The sequence below is a fragment of the Diadema setosum genome, chromosome 13, assembly GCF_964275005.1.
Source record: "Diadema setosum chromosome 13, eeDiaSeto1, whole genome shotgun sequence".
Lineage (NCBI taxonomy): Eukaryota > Metazoa > Echinodermata > Echinoidea > Diadematoida > Diadematidae > Diadema > Diadema setosum.
In genome coordinates this window covers 28,585,108-28,605,670 of record NC_092697.1, presented here as the reverse complement: position 1 = coordinate 28,605,670, position 20,563 = coordinate 28,585,108, and the positions used below count along the sequence as shown (strand labels likewise).

Below are 20,563 nucleotides of genomic sequence, written 5' to 3'. Positions count from 1 at the left end.
GGGTCCCATTCTGTTTTTGTTTGTTTGTTTGTGTGTTGTTGTTGTTGTTTTGTTTGTTTGTTTGTTTTGTTGTTGTTGTTGTTGTTGTTGTTGTTGTTGTTTTTTTTTGGGGGGGGGGGACATTCGGCAAAACCACAATGAATCCACTCTTCAATACCTCTGAATGGAGAGGAGAGCATTATTGGTCCACACTTTCAATGCCAAAGTTCATACATTGTACCATACACACCTTTCTACAGTGTATCTGGGGCAAAATCTCACAAATTCCACAATCTCTTCTGCAAACCTTTGCTCAGTAGGAACAGGCCAATCCATGTTAATTCACAGATGATGAGACTCATCACAGACTATCAAAGGCAATGGTCTCAGCCAATCTATAACAGCTATGCTTTGCTGTACTCCTACTATGAGGATAACATTTTAATCCATTGAGGACGGACTGACTTTGCCACAACACGCATTTCCCATAGACACCTGCCCGAGTATACTTGGGAATCGTCCTCAACAAGTTAATACCCTGGAGACCGTCCTCACTTGTTGAACTCTTCAATTGTGTAATCGTTGTGCCTCTAGCATTCAGAGTAGATTTTTGCTTAGCATGCTACTCTCTAAGAACAAGTCTGGGCATTTTGAGGCAGCACTGTGCCACAGGAATATGACAGGTTTGATTCGCCAATCATAATCCCTCTCCTTCATATCTCAAGTCTTCCAGAGCATCAGTGATTTGCTCCATCATGCCTGTCAACCTGTTGGAGCGAGAATATGGGTAGGGTGATGGAAGAGGAGAGGAATAAAGACTGTTATACATACATTTAATAGCACAGGCTGCAATGCTGCTAGTAATCGCACATATTCATTGAAAAAAAAAATGATCTTTTTTGTGAGCATTGTTGACACAGTTTGAAAACTCATGAAGGAGCTTAAACATTTCACATTCTTTGTATTACAACAGTTTAATAGATTAAAAAACAAAAAACAAAAAACAAAACTTCAGTAAGAAGCTTCCACTCATACTTGCAACCACCTAGTGAATCTGAAATACCAGTACTAATTGTCTGGGACCACCGATGAGCATGATATCCTTCTCAAGTAAAGACTGAAATGGAAATGTAAAAGCAATTAAATCATTTGACTGAGATGTACATGTCTACACACAGATGAAATTAAACATTGCAATACACATGTGCTGCTGATAAAAGATAAATGGCATTAAAGCATATGGTCTTTTACTCAACTGAACTTCAATCTGATGCAGACTGGCAAAAAGAAGCCCAAAAACATTTACTCACATAGCCTTGAGCTCAGAAATTTCTCTGGAATGCTCGTCATTTCCTGGTTCATCTTGAAGTCGCTGTTTGGCCAACTGCAACACAGCTGTCTGTGGGAAGAAGTAATGATGAAAGAATGGGTGTACAAATTTATGGATTTCTCATTACGACTTCTCCTTTGCTTTTGTTCTTTTATTCCTGTTTTTGTTCTGTAAATTTTCTGTTATTTTTGTGTTTGTGCATATACCGTCACATATCAATGTTGCACACTGAGAAGTATACCAGCCCTTTTAGAGGTCATTTGTAATTACTGTGTAATATGTCTGTCACTCGTGATAGATAAAACAGACTGGTATCATATCATCATCATTTCCCTTCACAGATTGGTATAGGCTTACCAGAAATGAATGATGCAATATGAACACAGCTGGAAGAGAACAGTCTCTTCAGTGACATGGCAGCACAAGAAAACATTTCATCTTGACAAAAAACTGTGCTTCATTTGTTTGTGCACACACACACACACACACACACACACACACACAAGTTGTCATTCAACGTGTCACAACACCCAAATCAACGTGTCACAACACCCCAATCTGAGCCTCACTACTTGCAACTCAACACTGAATGATTACATAAAATACTACTGAAATGAATCAAATCTATTCTACAAATTGTAAGTCTTCTACAAAAAATGATATCAACAACAACAAAACAACTTATTTATAGCTACATAACTTAATTTTCAGAGACTAAACACCTTGTTCTTCTGTTAAAATCAACTTTGTATCTCTTCCAGTTAATCTCTGTTTTATCTATATATCTATCATACCTTAACTCTCTAGAAACATTTCTGAAATTATATTTTTTTGCTCCATACCTTTTCCAATTTATCTCTCTCTGCTTCCTGTACTTTCTTCAAGCAGTCAGCGATATCCCCCTTCTGATACTTCTCTCTGAAGAGATCTTCAATCTCGATGATTCGCTTGGAGATGCGGTTGAATTCTTCAGTGCAGTTGTGAACCACCTGACGGTACGCTTGAAAGTCATAGTCTGGGGACGTCTGGAGATAGGTCTTGTGCCCTCTGCCAGGAAAACATAATTGTCCAGCTTTAATATTTGTGTTTCCCAACAGATACAAAGACATCACATATTACAACTGGAACCATTAACAGCAGGTTCCTACATACTTTCTAGGCAGTGATTGATACAGAGCTGAGTTTCACTTTTCATTCAAAATCATAAAGTATTAAAACCTTCAGCAAAGAGATGAAACTTAAAAGATAAAATACATTCTTTTTTGCGGTTATTACTTTATCACTTGAAATCTGCGATTGAAACAAGCTCTGCTGATAAGCAGTGCTACTCACAATCCTTTTTTCTTATCATGACACAGAGATGCAAGTGACCTGCTGGTCTTGATTAATAGTGAGCATGGTCAATGGCTGGTCAAATGATATTCCTGAGTACTGTTGTTTACCAGTCTCATATTCAGAGAAGTTAATGTACATACATGATGTACAACGTGTATGTGGCACAATGTGAAGTGACTTTTCCTTTAATATAGCTTTATATAGTTCTAGATGTTTCACATCCCACCCCCCCCCAAAAAAAAAAAAAAAAAACTAGAAATGTCGCTACAGCGACTGGTTATACCCGCGCCAAACAACATTTCATAAGCTTTGGTCAAAACAACATTTCATAAGCTTTCGTCAAAAAACTGAGGAAGTAGTTAAATCCGCAAGATCTTTCCTTGATCTTCTGCCATTAATATGCCGTTACCATGGCAACGTACTTTCGGGTACTGTCAAAAAATGCGTCTTGCACATCTACAACCAAAGGCACACATCTGTACCAAGTTTCATGGAAATTGGGCAAAAACTGAAGAAGTAGTTTGCAACACAAAATTTTCCATCATTTTGGCTCATAATATGTGAGCTGTTACCATGGCAACATACTTTTTGTCACTGTCAAGAAATGTGTCATGCTGACCTATATCCTAAGACAAACATTCAATATGAATTCCATGAGAATTGGAAGAAAACTGATGAAGCAGTTTTGTCATGAAGCATTTTGCCCTATATTTTACCAATAACATGCCGTTACCATGGCAACGCACTTTTTGCCACTGCGGAAATATGTGTCTTGCACATTAACATATTCAGATGAACATCTGTACCTAATTTCATAAAAATTGATCAAAAACTGTGGGAGGAGTTCGCGACGCAAGATTTGTACCCATTTTTGCCCATAATATGCCGTTACCATGGCAACGTACTTTTGGGTACTGTCAAAAAATACGTCTTGCACATCTACAACCCAAGGCACACATCTGTGCCAAGTTTTATGGGAATCGGTTGAAAACTGAGGAAGTAGTTCGCGACGCAAGATTTGCAACGGACCGACCGCCCGACCGACCGCCCAACCGCCCGACCGTCCGCTGATTCTTATATACCCCCTTCAAACTTCGTTTGGCGGGGGTATAAAAAAAAAAACAAACAAACATGAAGAAAGAATGAATATACACTATATACTTACTCATCCAAACTTCTGTACACTTTTATTCTCTCTTCCTGAAGGACGTAAAACTCATGAAGTAACTTTTTGGGATCGTCATCCTTCTGGGGAAAAAAAGTGGGTAAATGATGTGTGGGTCTTTAAGCTAAATTTGATAATGCATATATCATATCAAATGATGCTCCAGCAATAAAAACAAAATGAAAATGATAATAGAAACAGACAGTTTTCTCACACAAGCTTCCCAAACCCTACTCACATTAAGTGATTACACAGTGGTGATGAATCAGATAAACTACATGGTGCACTCTTCCCTGGTCATATCACAATGCCAAAACTATCCTGCAAATTAAATACTTGTATAAGAGTCTGTTCCATTTATCAAGGGCATGCCAAGTAAAAAGTTGATCGGTGTAATTAAACTTTAACACTACTTTTGCTTGTACACTTACACTGTGTAGTGAGAGAGAGAGAGAGAGAGAAAGACAGACATATATGTGAAAGTAGTGTTAAAGTTTAATGACACCGATCAACTTTTTTTAGGTGATCTGAGTATCCTCTCGGATCACCTTCTGTATCTGTACGGATTCTTTGTTCTTCTTCTTTCTTTCTTTCTGGACAAAAGTTGTGTTTCGATTAGCTCAGAAAGTGCTCTTCCTATCAATTTCAAACTTATACCATATATGTATTGTGTCTCAAAGACGACAGATCAAGTAAAATCATTGTGATCAGTCGACCGTGACGTCACTATGACGTCATTATACGAAAACACATTTTCATTCATATCTCATTAATGGAATGGAATTTTTCAATGAAATTTACATCACATATATTTCACGTCAAGCAAATTCTACACATATTCTCAAAATTCATATATACCCTTAAAACATGCGCGTACGCACGTGTTGAAATATTTGTATGCTCCAATCGAGCTCAATTTTTTTTTGCACACGTTTCAGACCATTTGGAGCATTTTTTGAAAAATTGAAAAATTTGGACGGACGCGTACGCGCGCGCGCATATACGCACGCACAGCTCATATGTAATAGAAATTTCCCGTTTTTACACTTTGATCGGATGTCTGAACTGTCAAGGAATATTTCTACCAAGTTTCAAGTCAATCCGACTCAATATGACGTCTTACTGGCCCTTCAAAGTTGAAATTCCGCGCGCGCGTCAATGGCGATATACAGTGCAACTATGTCAAAAAACCGCCAATTTTTAATCCGATTTTACTCGTCAGGATGGACGGTGACCCCCAATTTTCTTTACATATTTTGAAAGCCGATGAGTTGTACATGTCATTTCATGGGGTGGCAATGCTGGCAAAATGATTAAAACATATCAAATTTCTTAATAAAGTAAAAAAAGTAAATTTTCAAAATGACGTCATCAAATTTCAAGTTCATTCGGGCATATCTCACTAATCCTTTGTCAATTTTCACCCAGATTTCAGTATGTTGTAGCTTATTAAATGTTCTTTCATTAATGTAATAACAATATTTTGATTAGATGACGGCATCACCTCGTAAAAATGGATTGAAAGTAATCTTGTCAAATTTGACCAGTTTACGTGTTATCTCTATGGGAGTGCAGTTTTTCTGGAAATGAAAATTGACATGACTATCTTTATCGAGCACTAGCTCACTTATGCTTCAATGAATTTCTCCCAGATTTTAATATGTTGTAGCTGAGACTTTGTGCTATCGTTAGTGTGCCCTTCGTTTTTTCATACGATGTCTACATCACGTCAAAAAACTTGGTTGAATTTAAAGCTTATCTTCGATGTATTGAAATATTTCTTTCTTTCTGCAACTTTCCGTGCAATAACTCAAGAAAAACATATCCTATCACCCCCATATTTTGCACATGTTTAGTTCATGTCACATACATTATTTGATAAAATAACAACTACTTGATCAGATGCCATCTTGGGTATGTAAATTAGGGTCAAAGGTCATAAATGTTTTATCCTGTATCTTGATGAATACATGTCCTATCTTTCCCATATTTTGCACACGCAAAGATCATGTTACAAGAATCATTTCACAAAATAACCACTCTTTGCTCAGATGCCATCTTGTCTGTGCAATGTCGGGTCAAAAGGTCATATGTACTTCTTTCTGTTTCTTCGTTATGACGTGTTATCTCTATGGGAGGGAATTTTTCTAGATGTGAAAATTGACATCATTGTCTTTATCGAGCACTAGCTCACTTACCCTTCGCAGGCCTCGAATTACCTGGGAGGCAAAAGGCAATTTGCCGCAATGCCCTATCTACTTGCCGCAATGCCCCTCTCAAAATTACTATGCTTATTGCAACTTCTCCTTGCTGCCCTTAAAAAAATTTGAGAGAGAGTGCCCCTAAAACCAAAAATTGCCTGTCCCTAAAACTGGCGAAATTCGAGGCCTGCCTTCGGTGAATTTTTCTCAGATTTTAATATGTTGTAACTGAGACTTTGCGCTATCGTTACGTGCCCTTTGTTTTTTTATATGATGTCGGGATCATGTTAAAATACTTGGTTGAAATTAAAGCTTATCTTCGATGTATTGAGATATTTCTATGTTTCTGCAACTTTCTTTGCAATAACTCAAGAAAAACAGCCCTTGTCACCCCCATATTTTGCACATGTTTAGTTCATGTCACGTACATTATTTCATAAAATAACAACTACTTCATTGGACAACATCTTGGGTATGTAAATTAGGGTCAAAGGTCACAAATGTTTCATCCTGTATCTTGGTGAATACATGTCTTATCTTTCCCATATTTTGCACACGCAAAGATCATGTTACAAGAATCATTTCACAAAATAACCACTTCTTGCTCAGATGCCATCTAGGTTGTGCAAAGTGGGGTCAAAGGTCATATGTACTTGTTGCTGTATCTTCGTTATAGTGTATGAAGATTTGGTACCAAAGATGGAAGACATGACTCCCTTTTCTAAATGAGAATCCAAACATCACACGGCCAATGTCTCTGAACACAGATGAAACCTGCATGGTCATGCCTATTGCGATCAGGACTTGAATCATTGATTAAAAAAAAAAAAATCGGATCACCTTAATTTGTCAGTGATGACAAATTACAATCTCTAGTTTTTTTTTTTTTGTTGTTCACATGACTGAACTTGGGGTCACATGCTACTTAACTATACACAGTACACGGCCCTGTCTCCATGCTTCACAATGCGCCTGGTCGGGCTACATACTACAATGCACTGCCCTGGATTATCATATGATAAGCTTGTCAAGAAAAATAGAGAAAAAGGCTATAGAATACATTATTGTATTGTATTGTATTGTATTGTATTGTATTGTATTGAAAACATACATCTTTTAATTTAATTATTTTGGTAATGAATGCAAACAAGACTACTTAAGTACTACACTGGATACAGTGGTACTGTCAATGGCCAGACATGGTTCTTAGCTAACTGGTAAGGTGATGTGAATTTTTTCAATTTGTCTCCCTCTACAAATAAAAATTGTAAGATTACAACTGCTTATCTGTGATTTAACAAGCATATCTGGAAAAAAAAAAAAAAGAACCACGGGTCTTGAACCTGTAGGCTTTCAGGGCAGCGACACTACCACCAGGCTATCCCCCTGGTTGCCGGCAGTGACACAATTTCATTTGTAGAGGGAGACAAAATGAAGAAAATTCACAACTCAACCTTCACCTTCTGATTTATATTCTCTTGCTTTCATGAAACCTCTTCTTGTAAAGTCTGTTAGCAACATCCATAACGTCAATCTAGGATCTAGACTGATCCCAGTTTACAAGTTTAGTTCGGAAAGAGCTGCTTCAGGGATTATCTCATCAAGGTTCAAGGTCTATGTAGGCCTATAATTTAAAAGTCAATTTTAGAATGCGATCAATCAGTGATCTGTTCCATGTCAGTCACACCAGTGCAGTTCTGTGCAGTGCAGTTTTAGGGTGTAGAGTTTCGGTTAGGGTTTGAGGGTATTATGTTGATCTCGGTGTCCACTACTACTAACATTACGAACATTTTGCTTAAGAGAAAGGTGGAACCCAGAGTCCTTCCCATAAACTGGTTAGCTTACGCCGTTAGTTTAGTGGGGGTACATCAATTATCCAATTATCGATTATGGAACTCTTTCCTAGGCTTATTTGGCTTCCCCCTATTAACCCCAGGGCGCTTCGCGTTTGGCGTTCAGGCTGTGTTTCACAGTTAGCCCCCACCCCCCATACTCCCACGCTCCCCGGTTACATTGAACATGTGTATTCAATATCAGCCAAGTATGTTGTACTTTCACTTTCTCATACAGAATCATTACTCAGTAGGGTTTCTAGTCGCTAGTCTTTTACATTTACAATACAAAAACTGCTGCCACTACAAACTACACACATTTGAACGTATGGGATTACGGAAATTTAACTGTTGGACGGTTTAACCCCCTGTTGGACAAATCGCAGACTCTAGTTCAGTTGGTCTCTACGTTCATTGCATATCAATTACAATTTGACACTCACCATTTTGTCAAAATGATTCAGCTTACAGCTTTGTTCACTGTCACCTAAAAATCTTGGTAGGCCCTACACTTTCTGGAGCCTTTCCAGAATCATTTCTTCTTCGTGAGCAAAAACAAATTCACGCCCGCGGCGGTCCAGCAGTGCAGTAGTACAGACAGTGCAGGGAGCACAGGAACATTGCGCAATACGTAAAACTCAACATCAACATCGCATGCATCGCGATCGCACGTTGGATGGATCGGGAAGCTAGAGGCCGATCACAGGACTGAGTGAGTGCTATGCCAGTGAAGAATGAAGGTTGCAGTAAATTTACAAGATCACAAGCTCAGAGCTAACTAGCAGCAACGTCAGCGGCGTGGCGGGTAGATGAGCTTCTCTTCTTCGGTCTCGAATCCTATTCCCACGCAGACCTGTCTTTCCATTGTTTTCAACAAATTGATCAGACTTTGCCTTTGCAGTGTTAAGCTACCACCGCGCCGACGACCCGACTTGTTTCTTCTACCTATTGTACACAAGCCTATACCGACGTATGGTCTGTACTAGTTGGCTGTATACTTGTCTGTACCACTACCAGCAGTGTCGACTGTCGCCATATATTGACAAAAGGCAAGAAAATTAACTGATCTTGGATCTAGTCATGACAGTGTAGACTGTAGACTCTCCCTCTAGTTTACTTGCGGGTTAAAACGGTCTTGGGGAATAGAGAAAGTGTGCATGCTTTGTTAGGTCGTGTGCGTAATACTGTGCGATCAACGAGGGGGTCCAACTCCTAAGATGATTTAAGATTTCAATAAAAGTATAAAATTTGCTGCTTACTCAGGCTCACTGTCTGGGAAAAAAGAAAAAAGAAATAAGGAGACCCTCAAATATAAAGTCAAAGTAAAGTTGTCGTCCGGACTGAAAGCTGTCTGGCCCCAGCACAGTCCAGGCATAGAATAGAAGGTCTTAAGACCCCAAGTGACTTGAGAACTCTATTAACCCTTTTTGCAATTGAAGATTGATTCCTTACATTCCAGGGAGTGGAGCTTGTCCAATGGAGCTACTACAGATCTGGTTCTGGTAGTGCATGTGTGGTATTGTGGAGATAATATTGTAGAGATTTTAGCTCTTTTACCACCATACATGCTGAGATTCACTTTATAAAGTGGTGGTAGTGATGATGATGCTATTAAATAATGATAATCAGCAGCATATATGATAATCAGAATTGTTATCGTATGGCTGCCGTCATTATAATTGATGTCATCAATATTGCGTGTTCATCATCATCATCATCATCAAGTAATTCTCAAATAGCACTTGTGCACAAGTGCTCAGTATTTTGTTTGATTTTATTCACATCTGCTTCAACGGTTTTAGAAAATGGCGGGAAATTCTGCTGCAATGGAGCTGTCCAAGGAGACGTTTTACAGCAACCTGAATGGGACCACGAAGTCTGAGGTCTCTCTCTTCTTGACCATCAGTCCCTCATCTGTCATGCTGCGGTCATCCATTCAGCTTGCACTGATAGCCTTCAGCATCCATGAAGGGCTACTGTGAGTTGCAAGAAGAAAATTAGTGTCGTGCTGTGGGGTTTTTTTTTTCTGCCTTGAATATCAGTGTCAAATGTTTGCTTTGGCATGATAATAAGATAGTTTTTTATTATTTTGGTCTTAAGGTATTTGCTGAAACGACCATAGAATTACAATGTGATAAAAATGCATGGGTAGTGTTTTGTCAAGTTTGTAGATTTTGTCTTTTAAAACACAATATAGATAATAATTGAATAATGACCATGCAAATATAGTTCATGATGATCATTTGATGAGCTACGTGTTTGTATGCATTCACTCCCAATGTTTTAGTGGACAGTGATTTTACTTGTTTTCTGCTGAAAAAAAAAGGTCATTGTCTCTTTCTCCTTTACCCTCAAACATAGAATCCAATTTCTACTCGACTTGCTGATCCTCACTCTTCCGCTGTGCCTGTCAGTCACACTCCTCAGTGACTCAGCTCTTCAGATTGTGCTCACAGAGATTGTCCTCTCCGTATCCTTGATACTACTTGCCTGCCAGTCCAAACGCTTCAAGCGCAAAACTGTATCCGTGCAGAGCATCCTGAAAACGCCTATGTTTGGACGATTGCCATTTATCACAAACTTTAGAGTGCTGTTAAACATTGGAGTCGCCGTCGGTATCCTTGCAGTGGACTTTGTCGTGTTCCCGAGGCGCTTTGCAAAGACAGAAACTTTCGGCACGGGAATTATGGATGGCGGAGTGGGTGCCTATGTCCTGATGAATGCGATAGTCTCACCGGAAGCCAGAGGAAAATATGATAGGTGGCCGTGTGATATTTTTTAAAATACACTGATGTTGAGGAAATGTATCATATATAAGGAGAGCAGACACTACACTTGGAAGGCTTTTAAATTGTTCAGCAAGACGGCAAATTGTGCCAAATGTGTGGATCATTAGTAGCCTTCCATCACCTTGCCCACTGTCGGGTAGAAGATAGTGGAGACAGAATCAAACAAAATGAATATCAAATTTCAGTCTTTTAGAGCCAATGGAATGAGTGTAAAACTGTTTTGTTTCATTCAATCATGCAGTATAGAGATCATATTGGAAACCAAGTTAAGCAGATGATGAATAACATTATGATATTATTTGTATTTCCTGACTGTAATATTGAATATTTATAAATTGATAACTGAAATCACCATAAGTCTTTGGCTAAGACGTGTTCTGTGATAAAGTGAAATAAAATTCTAATTCATACCAAACAATAATCCTTAACCTCAAGTGAAAATTTTAGAGAGAAAGCATATGACAAATCTCCATGAAGACAAATGCTGATGCTGAAACTTTTCTTTCAATGCGAGAATTCTCTCTTTCCAGTGGGAAAAAAGAGGGCAGTGTTTGTAATCAATGCAACAAGAAAATCATAGTTATGCTGTACTTTAATTTCTCTTGACCCCAGGTCTGGACTGAAATCTGTGATGAAATCAGTGAAGTCTTCGGTTCCTCTCCTCATCCTTGGCTTTGGCAGGCTGGCGTCACTTAAAGGGATAGACTACCATGAGAACGTCTCTGAATATGGGGTCCACTGGAACTTTTTCTTCACCTTAGCTGCAACAAAGGTGAATTGCACAACCTCTTGTGTGATTTCTCTAAGTTGTGTTTAAAAGAATTGAAAGCTTTCTCACGTCTGTTGAGTTATTATGCCAAAATAACATCTTCAATTGCAAGGAATTCTGCACTGCAGTTTGTCCATTATTGTGAGATGTGAAAAGACATTAATAGTGATGAAAGACAACGACTATAATCACCAGAGAGACCAACATAAAAACTGAAATCTGATTATTTTTAGATATTGCCAGGCTATCAGTTTTGCAAAGCTTTGGAGGACATTCGGCAACAGTAGGCCTATGGTACTGCTTCTTTTTTTTTTCAGATGATGTTTAAATACTGTACTACATCTCCTGACAATGGTGACGAAAAGCATAATGAAAGTAGAGACTTCCAATCTGATCAGCTTTTTTCCCTTTTTCATATTGGAACCCTTGTCATAAACAGATTGTATATTTTGGTTATGATTTAAAAAACCATGTACAGAAAAAAAAGAACATTTCTTGTGGCTTGTCAGTTGTTGCAAAGTTGCCGACATAGGAGATGCTCTGTGTAATGACGGTATATTTGCCATTGTTTTAAAATCATGTCCATGAAATGGTTACCAGGTGCTGTGCACCCTGCTATTGGCCGTCCTACCACCCACATGGAGCGGCCTGATGTCCCTGTCACTGACCCTCCTCTACCAGCACCTGCTGACAGGATGCAGTCTCCAGGAGGTGGTCCTCCATGGCACCGACCTGGAGGACTCGCGGACAGGGTTCTTCAATGCCAACAGGGAGGGGCTGGCCTCCTGCCTGGGCTACGTGGCCATCTACTTTGCGGGCGTCAAGCTCGGACAATATCTGATGCAGCCAAGGTATCTTTGCATCAAAGTTACATTGAAGTTATGAAAACCTCAATTTGTGTCAAAGAAGGTGCTACAAATTAGGAAGGGTAAATAAAGCAAAACCATACTCTGTACTGACTACATTTGAGGCTAAAGAAAGAATATGGAACAAGTCTTCATTGTACAGTTGTTGCATCGCTGATGTCAATGCTGGTATTTGAGTTGTGCGCAAAATGAACCAAATATGATTTTCCTTTGAATTTTGGAAAGGAATTAACTCCTTTTGTTGCAAATGATACATAATGATTATGATATCCCTGTTTTGTTACATTTACAAATTAAGTGTCTTTTCAGTAGAGAAAAAAAAAATAATCTGTAATGAGTAAGAGTTTACAGGTAAAACAACTAAAGAGTATTTTACTAATAATGACATTAACACAACAAAGATAACTATTTCATGACACACACTGAAAAGATGACTTTCTTATACCCCATTTAGAGTCCTCAGTAAGCAGGGCACAACCTGTGCCATGTGTACTTCAGATTATGGGGACTCAGCTAATGGATAACAGTCATGGCATGAAGCATGAGTCTAGAGTGAGTCTGGCATGAGTTAGGCATGAATATGCGACCTCGTGCAAGATGACCGGGGAACTGCTGAGTGACGATAAAATTGCTCATTTTCGTCTGGCATGTCCTCCCGAGGTTTTCTAAGCTAGGGGGACCCTGAATGGGATATTAGTTTACATGATTGTGCTAATATTGTTAGGGATCTGTTGTGTTGCTTGTACTGAATCTGTGTAATGAGAATTTCATTCATGGGAGTAATCTCTATAGCAGACTATGCTGGATAATCTCTAAAAAAAAATCTCTAAATCTTTCTTCAGCTATTTTTAGTTTTTTTTTTTTTTCAGACTGCAATGTAAACTTTAGTTTGCTCAATACTTTCTTTAAATAGTAAGAATGACTTTGTACAAGCAGAACTTGAATCATTTATACTTATTATTACATGTAAAGGAGTAAGCATGACATTCCCAGGAGTGGCTCACACATAACATGACTCTTATGATGGGTATTTCTCCTTTTTTGTTCACAGAAAACATTGATTGAAAAATGAATTATGGATCATTTCCAAAAGCTAAAAAACACATCAACTTTCTTATCGTATCATAAAGAAAAAAAAATGTACATCTTGATAAAGGCCCCATCTTTGCCTTTTTTTTAAATTTTTGTCTTATCAGGAGCTGTGTCAGGGACTGGTTAAGGGCATGTCTTGTCCTCATTTTAGTCGATGCCTTAGTGTGGCTCGTTCTGTTGTGGGTTGAGGACCACGTCAGCGCCACCAGCAGGAGATTGGCAAACATGCCGTACATCATCTGGAACGTAAGCATGCTGTAAAACCAATAATTTTTGCATGCATTTTCATTTCACAAATTTGACAAAAGCCAAGATTCATGAAATTGAAATTCATGCAAAAGTTCTTGTCTACACTAATGCATTGGATGCCAGTGGCAATTTGCAAAAATTTCATTCCGCGAAAATGTTGTCAGCTCCAATTCGCGAAACTTTCATACAGCAAGTATTTCTTGCTTGCAGTAAGTGGTGTAGTACTCAGGACTTTTTGTCCCCTCACCCATCAACTTTAATTCCAACACTCCTCACACCTCAGAGTTCTTGCTGAAAGGCACAATAGAAAGATTTTGTGATGGTTCTGTTTTAAGTAATACATAGGATGCAAACTAATGTCAGATTAATAATTGTTTAGTAGTAGCAATGGTAAAAAAAAAAAATCATGGGCATACATACTTGGACAGAATTCTCATTCTTCTTTTGGTCTTTCTTCCTGTAGTGCTCAGAGTTTCTGTGGGTTTATTCATTCATTTATTCATTTTTTTTTCATTTTGCATTATTCAATAGATGAATTTTGTATCATTCCTCCAAAACTGAAATTAAATGTAGGCATTCTAGTACACATGTATCTTATTGTTACTTGGCAAGCATAACTGAATTATTGTTACAGCATTCAGCCTTTGGCAATGAAGTCACATCCATTCCATTGTAGAATTATTTCAAGTAAAAGTTTTCATCTCTGTGGTTGTGTTTGATTATATTTTTCAGATCGCCTTTGGTATTTACACTCTATGCTGCTTTTTGTTCATTGACATCATAGTCAAAGTGATAAACCATCATATATATCAGGATGTGAAAAAAGAAGGTATGATGTGAATGTGTAATAAGTTAACATGTAGATCTTCAGTTCTGACTTGATGTTGCTTCAGGTATTAAATACTTTATATATAATTTAACTTTTGCTGTCACTAGTAGGATATTTATATAAATTTCTATAAATAAAAAATGTACGTAAGAAACTTTTCTAGAATGACTGAAACTACAGACATAAAGTGTATTGTTTTGTGTATCTTGCAAGTGACATTTCTCCACACTATAGGATATTTCATTGCTCACATATCATGGTTTTGTCAAGTCAGTTATGTTGTAGAGGTTGATTTTTGTTTCAAGTATGTTTGATTTCACATTGCTATGAGATATGTATTGTATATACACACAGTTTTCATATTTGTAGTAGCTTAGCTGTATCACACATGAATGTCACTTATGCCATTTTTAAAGTCATTGAAATCCACACAAATATTTGATCAATGTGCCTTTTGTTAATTTCTGCAGTGAATTTTCAAAGAGGCTGGTTATTATCTCATTATACCTTTGGTTCCTTTCAAACTTGGGGTGATGATAGATGGTACATGCTGGCCACATATGAACATTTAAATCGATAAATTACAAAACACCAAACAATTCCTGCACTTGTCAGTAGGTCAATCTGCCTAGTGGAAAAAGATTTGTAACCCATTGTTTGCACATAAATCAATATAAAAATCTTCATTTGTATGAAGAAGATGCCTTGATTGTACATTGAATGACCCATAAGGAAGTTTATATTGAATATCGGCTGCTGGAAATCTTGATGATCCTGGCACAAACATCGTGAAAGTTAAGCTTGACGTTGGAGATAACTCTCTTTCTCTTGTCGTTCTGGTACAGATCAACCAGGAGGGACTTCCCTGTTGGTGTCTGCCGTTGGTAGAAATCAGCTGCTGTACTTCCTGCTGGCCAATCTGATGACGGGTCTCGTAAACATTTCGATAGACACGATACGCCAAACTGATCTTGTGGCGTGTGGCATCATTTGTGCATACATGTTGTCACTCAATGTCATTATGGTGTTTTTACATGTAAAGAATGTAAATACAAAGTTCTGGTAGGGAAAGAGGCTTCAACAAGTCGTGTTTTCAGTGGTAATGCATGTACTTCAAATGTGCTGTTGGGAGCAAGGCTTCTCATGTGTAAGAACCAAAATATGTACATAATGTGCAGTGTGAAATTTATTCACCTTGTTACATTTGGGTGCAATCCATGTACATAATAAATGTCGTCTGCAATGGTTTATGCATTGAATGGCTTTGCATGTTGACCTTTTTTTTTCACTCTGGAATTCATGATGGCTGAAGGGGTAATAGAGATGCATTAAAGAAATTGTTATACAACAAAGTTGGCTGTAAAGAATGCATCTGGGTGCTGGCACTCAATACTGCAGCACTTTCAAAATCTGGTGTAATAATCAAAGACCATGTAGTCAAGTGTGGGTTTCTGGTATACATTGTGTATTTTCATATCGATTCTGTTGTTGTTTTTTATTGTCTTTGATCTCTTCAAGCAACAAGCCTTGTGAAACTCTTGCCAGTCTTCCTAAGGATTAGCTATCTCAGCAGGGTATGAAGGCAAGGAGAAATAGGTATGTTTAATTTGTATAATTTGCTGTACTTGACGAGAAGGAATATGTAAACAAGGACTCTTGTCTGTTTAATGTCTGCATTTGTTATCATGATGAAGAAATCATGCAAGAATACCCATATTCACTGAATATCTGGTATTAAGAACAGCAAGATCACCGTCTTGGCATACTGGTGCTGGCACCATGTTGGTCCATTGATGCTGGTAGATGATCATTGTCAATTCAGCTTTATGTGCACACAAACAGACTGTTAAAATCTCAAAGAGGAGATAGTGTTATACCCAACAGCACACCCTTCAGTCGCTGTTTTTTTTTTTTTTTTTTTTTTTTTTTTTTTTTTTTTTTTTTTAACCAAACATTGATGTGGCTGCATCCCTGCTAAACATTTTGGATGATGGAAAATTAATAGTCATTCCCACCCTTTTGTATAAGTAACTTCAAGTAAAACAAGTAAGGTCCTGTAAGGGTGATTTCATCTAACCTCCACTGCAGAACACATTTATCGATTTCAGCTTGCCCTATTTCGGCTTACCCTTTCTAGCATGTATGTCTTTACTTTCATGATGGGTTTTTATTGAATTAGTTATGATAAAATTTGAAATTAAGCCACAGTTTGAATTGTATTTCTTTTCCCTTTTGGGAAACATCTTAAATGCAGCACCCTGCCCTAAATGATTGCTACACTGTACATGTAATTATTTACTCAGTAACAGAGGATAAACACAATGTACGTCTATTGTCAATAAAGCATTTTGACTCAACCAATGTTTTTATTTCATTATTGACCTGCATGCAGCGCATCAGACCCATCAGGGCCAGGCTCAGAAAAGTTTGGTAGGGTTCAGAAGGATTTTTGCAAGCATGTCTAGTTTCATTAGGCAAACTTGTACTTCAGCATTTAATGTGCATTAATTTGTTTATGTTTGTTGTGTGGAAATAACAATCATCCTCGACAAGTTTACCATCATAAACATAAGGATTGAGAGAATGCAGCAATATTGGTAGAACACATCAGTGAAAGTTTGAAGAAAATTGGACAATCGATGCAAAAGTTATGAATTTTAAAAATTTTTGTGTTGGAACCGCTGGATGAGGAGACTACTAAGGCTCGTGATGTCATATGAGTACAACAGAATAAAGAAAATGTAAAGAAAATTCAACATATTTTCACTTTTTTCGCATAATAAAAGAGCACTTGACTTGCCTCTTTCTAAAGGCAATGGGAATAATATTACCCATAACATATGTCAGTAACGAATCAAGGGAATGTGTACTTTTTTCAAAAGATTAAATTTTGTGAAATTCTCTTTATATTTTCTTTATACTGTTGTACGCATGTGACATCATACACTGCAGTAGTCTTCTCATCCAGCGGTGACTGCGCAAAAACTTCAAAAATTCATAACTTTTGAACGGATTGTCCGATTTTCCTCAAACTTTCAATGATGTGTTCTACTAATATTGCTACATTCTCTCAATCCTTATGTTAATGAAGGTGAACTTGTCCTTTAAGTCGACCTCGCACAAGTCTATAAAAATGTCGTGGTCGAATGATTTTCTCTTGTCCCTTTGGATTCGACTTGAGCGACGTTGACTGCATTCTCTGAGTTGAGGAAGAGATCAAAAATCTTTTACACACATTTTACATTTACATTTCAATCACACACACCTACACGAAGAAATAAGTTGTAAAAAGTTTCTTCCTTTTCATCATAAAGTTCATCAGAATGCAACCACGTTTGATACAAAATCCATCCATGCCATGGATAGCAAAGCAAACGAAATCAGTGCAAGCAATGCTGTGTATACAACAGGAGAAACAGTACTCGATTGTCAATTCCTACAAAATTGTACACCAAAACCTGTCTCTTTGAGTTGATAGTGGCAGTAGAATCATCATGCTCATGTAAAGACGCATCTCTTTGGTCTTCTCCATTCAACAAAGATTAAATGTGTAAGACGATTGTGTGTGTGGGGGGGGGGGGGGATTATATGTGAGTGTTGCGTATAGCTAGATAGGCGCGAATTTGTTGAAGTAATATCCGTCTTTAATAATCCTCGAAGACATCCTCCATAACGGAAGGAACGTTTGGACAGCTTTTCGTGCCAGAGACTATCGTGTGTGGAATGGTATACTGTATTGAAAGCAACTTTTTAGAAGAGGAACAATGATATCAAGGTCTCTGTCAAAGCAGGGAGGTGTCCCTGGTTGAAGGGTAAAAAAGGCAGTAGCTCTTGTTTCCTACCGACAAGTCCGTTCGAGAGCTCCACTTTCCCCTCCGGTAAAAGGAAGTGTTCATGTGCACGCCAAATGAACACAATACGTGTACATCAGGTCTATAATAGGCAATTTGTAAACTCTTAAATGTCTACTTACACGAAGAATCTTATCAATCAAAGAATCTGACAAATGATATAAGCAACAGGAATTTAAAAAAAAAAGAGAGATTGGAACTTATTGCATTCGTCAACTCATTGCAAGGTTTACTACGAATGAAGCAGAGATGGGGTCAATCCAGTACATGCTGCGAATTGGCACTGTCTACGTACGACCTAGGCGCTATCACTCCTTGGCCATGCTCCATTTCAGACACACAACAAAAAGAAACAAGCACACACACATGCACGAAGTGCGTAGGTACATCCGTATCAGAATGCAAAATACTGGCGAGTGGAATAATACGTCACAATGTCCATACTGCACTGGCATGAGGTCACAAAGCGAGACCCCGGCCTAATAAAGTGTACGCATAAGTGTTTTCGGTCAATGCACTTTCATCTTGCGCGCATGAGGAAGTTAAAGAGCGTTTGTTACGCCTCCCGCGCGCGCGCCGTCACGACAGTTTGCTACATTATTTTAGTAAAAGAAAAAGAAAAGTCATTATGACGTCACAATGTGATTGTCGTGGAACTATTTTGACGTTCTGAGAACAAACAACAAAACGAGGAAAGAAAAGAAGAGATGTGACGTCAGTATATGCGCGTACAAGGGCAGTCTCTCTCGTCATACCGCCGGCTTGGAAAATGTTTGCTACACTCCACTGCACTGTAGACACGCTGGGCTGGAGCTCTTTCTCCTTCGCCATGGTGTACCTGGTTCAAAATGACGCAGTAACAATCTCGCTATTTGAGGTGTGAAGATGGCGGCAGAGGATCACTGGCTTGTGCATGTAATACAGTATACAATAGGATATAGGGAGATAGAGAGCGAAGGGAGATTTGAAGCAAAATGATCCTTTTTTTTTTGGAACTGCGTCAAAAAAAAAAAAAATGTATCGCATATGCAAATTACACTATACGTCAGTGTAGACGGGAACTCGTTCAAATATCAATTTTTAATATGCATGTATTCTGTTAGGCTGTCGTGATCAAGCAATTGCTCAGAATGGTGGCCTGTCTTTCCCCATCCAGTTTCAGATATTTTACATTCATAAACCGTACTAAGACATTTTCAGGTTATCATCTTGGATTCAGACATATATGTTGACATGTTTGTGTCTTCATTGACTGAGCATGCTCTTATTGTTTCCCGTGTGTAATTACAAAAAAAAAAATGCACGTCCACTTTCACACATTACTTTGATTCTATTTGGAAAAAAAAAGAAATGAAAATAAAGTTTGAATTTGGATTCATGGATAAAGTAAGAAATTGCATTGTCTGAAAACTAAATTGAAATGAAATCAATTCCCTTTTCATAACAAATTAAGGCGACTGTCGGGCAGACAAAATTTTCCTTTTACAATGTACTTTAATAATAAAGCTAAGGTGTATTTCTGTATCGCAGCTGCTATACATACAGGCCTATTCTACTGCGCTGCAATAGGATATTCCTGTCAGCTTTATTTCTTTTTAGATAGTGATCATGAAGACGATTCACAGAATGTGTAAATTAGATAACTTTATAGAGAAGATCACCAAATGCCATAAATAAAATCAACGAAGCGGGGTGTTGATTTGGCTCAGTCGCGTAGCGCGTCTGCCTCCAGATCCAAAGTACCCGGGTTCGATTCCCGAGACGAACTGAGCATTGTTGTGTGTAATCGTCCCGTCCCCTCTGGCAAGTGACAAAACACTCTGTCCCTCGGAAAGGACATAAAATGGGGCGTCACAACTCATGCACGTAAAAGATGACGCTTCATTCATTCGTCCCAAAGAGCAGGATGCACAACCCGTTAAAGTGGTCCCGCCTCACCCCAATTGCACCCCGTGGAAGACCAGCTAGTGCAGCTGCATAATATGGGCTATCCAGCTATCTTCTCAGAATATGGAAAATATAAAAACAAACTAACAAACGGACAGACAGACAGACAAACAAGCGAAAATATTACCAAAACAGTGTCTGGGATGACGGTTTAATTTCACAAATAGAGCACACATACAGGTAGAGTCTACTTTCGTTTTTCTCAGTGCGGCCAGCTCTTGAAAGCCGACGCAAGAAAAACTATACAGTTGTGTAATGTATCTCAATCAGACGGCAATATTGATGCGTTCCGCGCATCAGCTAAAGAGAACAATGTGAAAACTATAAAC

The 20,563-nt window shown here is 38.3% G+C and overlaps 2 protein-coding genes across 2 annotated transcripts; one reads left to right on the top strand and one right to left on the bottom strand.

The window, feature by feature from the left end:
• Window positions 1-247: 247 nt before the first annotated feature.
• Window positions 248-8,707, bottom strand: LOC140236553 (required for excision 1-B domain-containing protein-like). The gene is made up of 5 exons (XM_072316478.1): window positions 8,696-8,707; window positions 3,810-3,892; window positions 2,152-2,356; window positions 1,290-1,378; window positions 248-746 (listed from the first exon to the last, which is right to left on the bottom strand). The coding sequence occupies exons 1-5, from the start codon at window positions 8,705-8,707 to the stop codon at window positions 677-679; spliced, it is 459 nt and encodes a 152-aa protein (XP_072172579.1). The 3' UTR covers window positions 248-676.
• Window positions 8,708-9,638: 931 nt separating this feature from the next.
• LOC140236990 (phosphatidylinositol-glycan biosynthesis class W protein-like) lies at window positions 9,639-15,712 on the top strand. Its single transcript, XM_072316937.1, has 7 exons — window positions 9,639-9,820; window positions 10,204-10,602; window positions 11,244-11,403; window positions 12,001-12,251; window positions 13,463-13,604; window positions 14,340-14,436; window positions 15,294-15,712. The coding sequence occupies exons 1-7, from the start codon at window positions 9,648-9,650 to the stop codon at window positions 15,500-15,502; spliced, it is 1,431 nt and encodes a 476-aa protein (XP_072173038.1). The 5' UTR covers window positions 9,639-9,647; the 3' UTR covers window positions 15,503-15,712.
• Window positions 15,713-20,563: the final 4,851 nt, after the last annotated feature.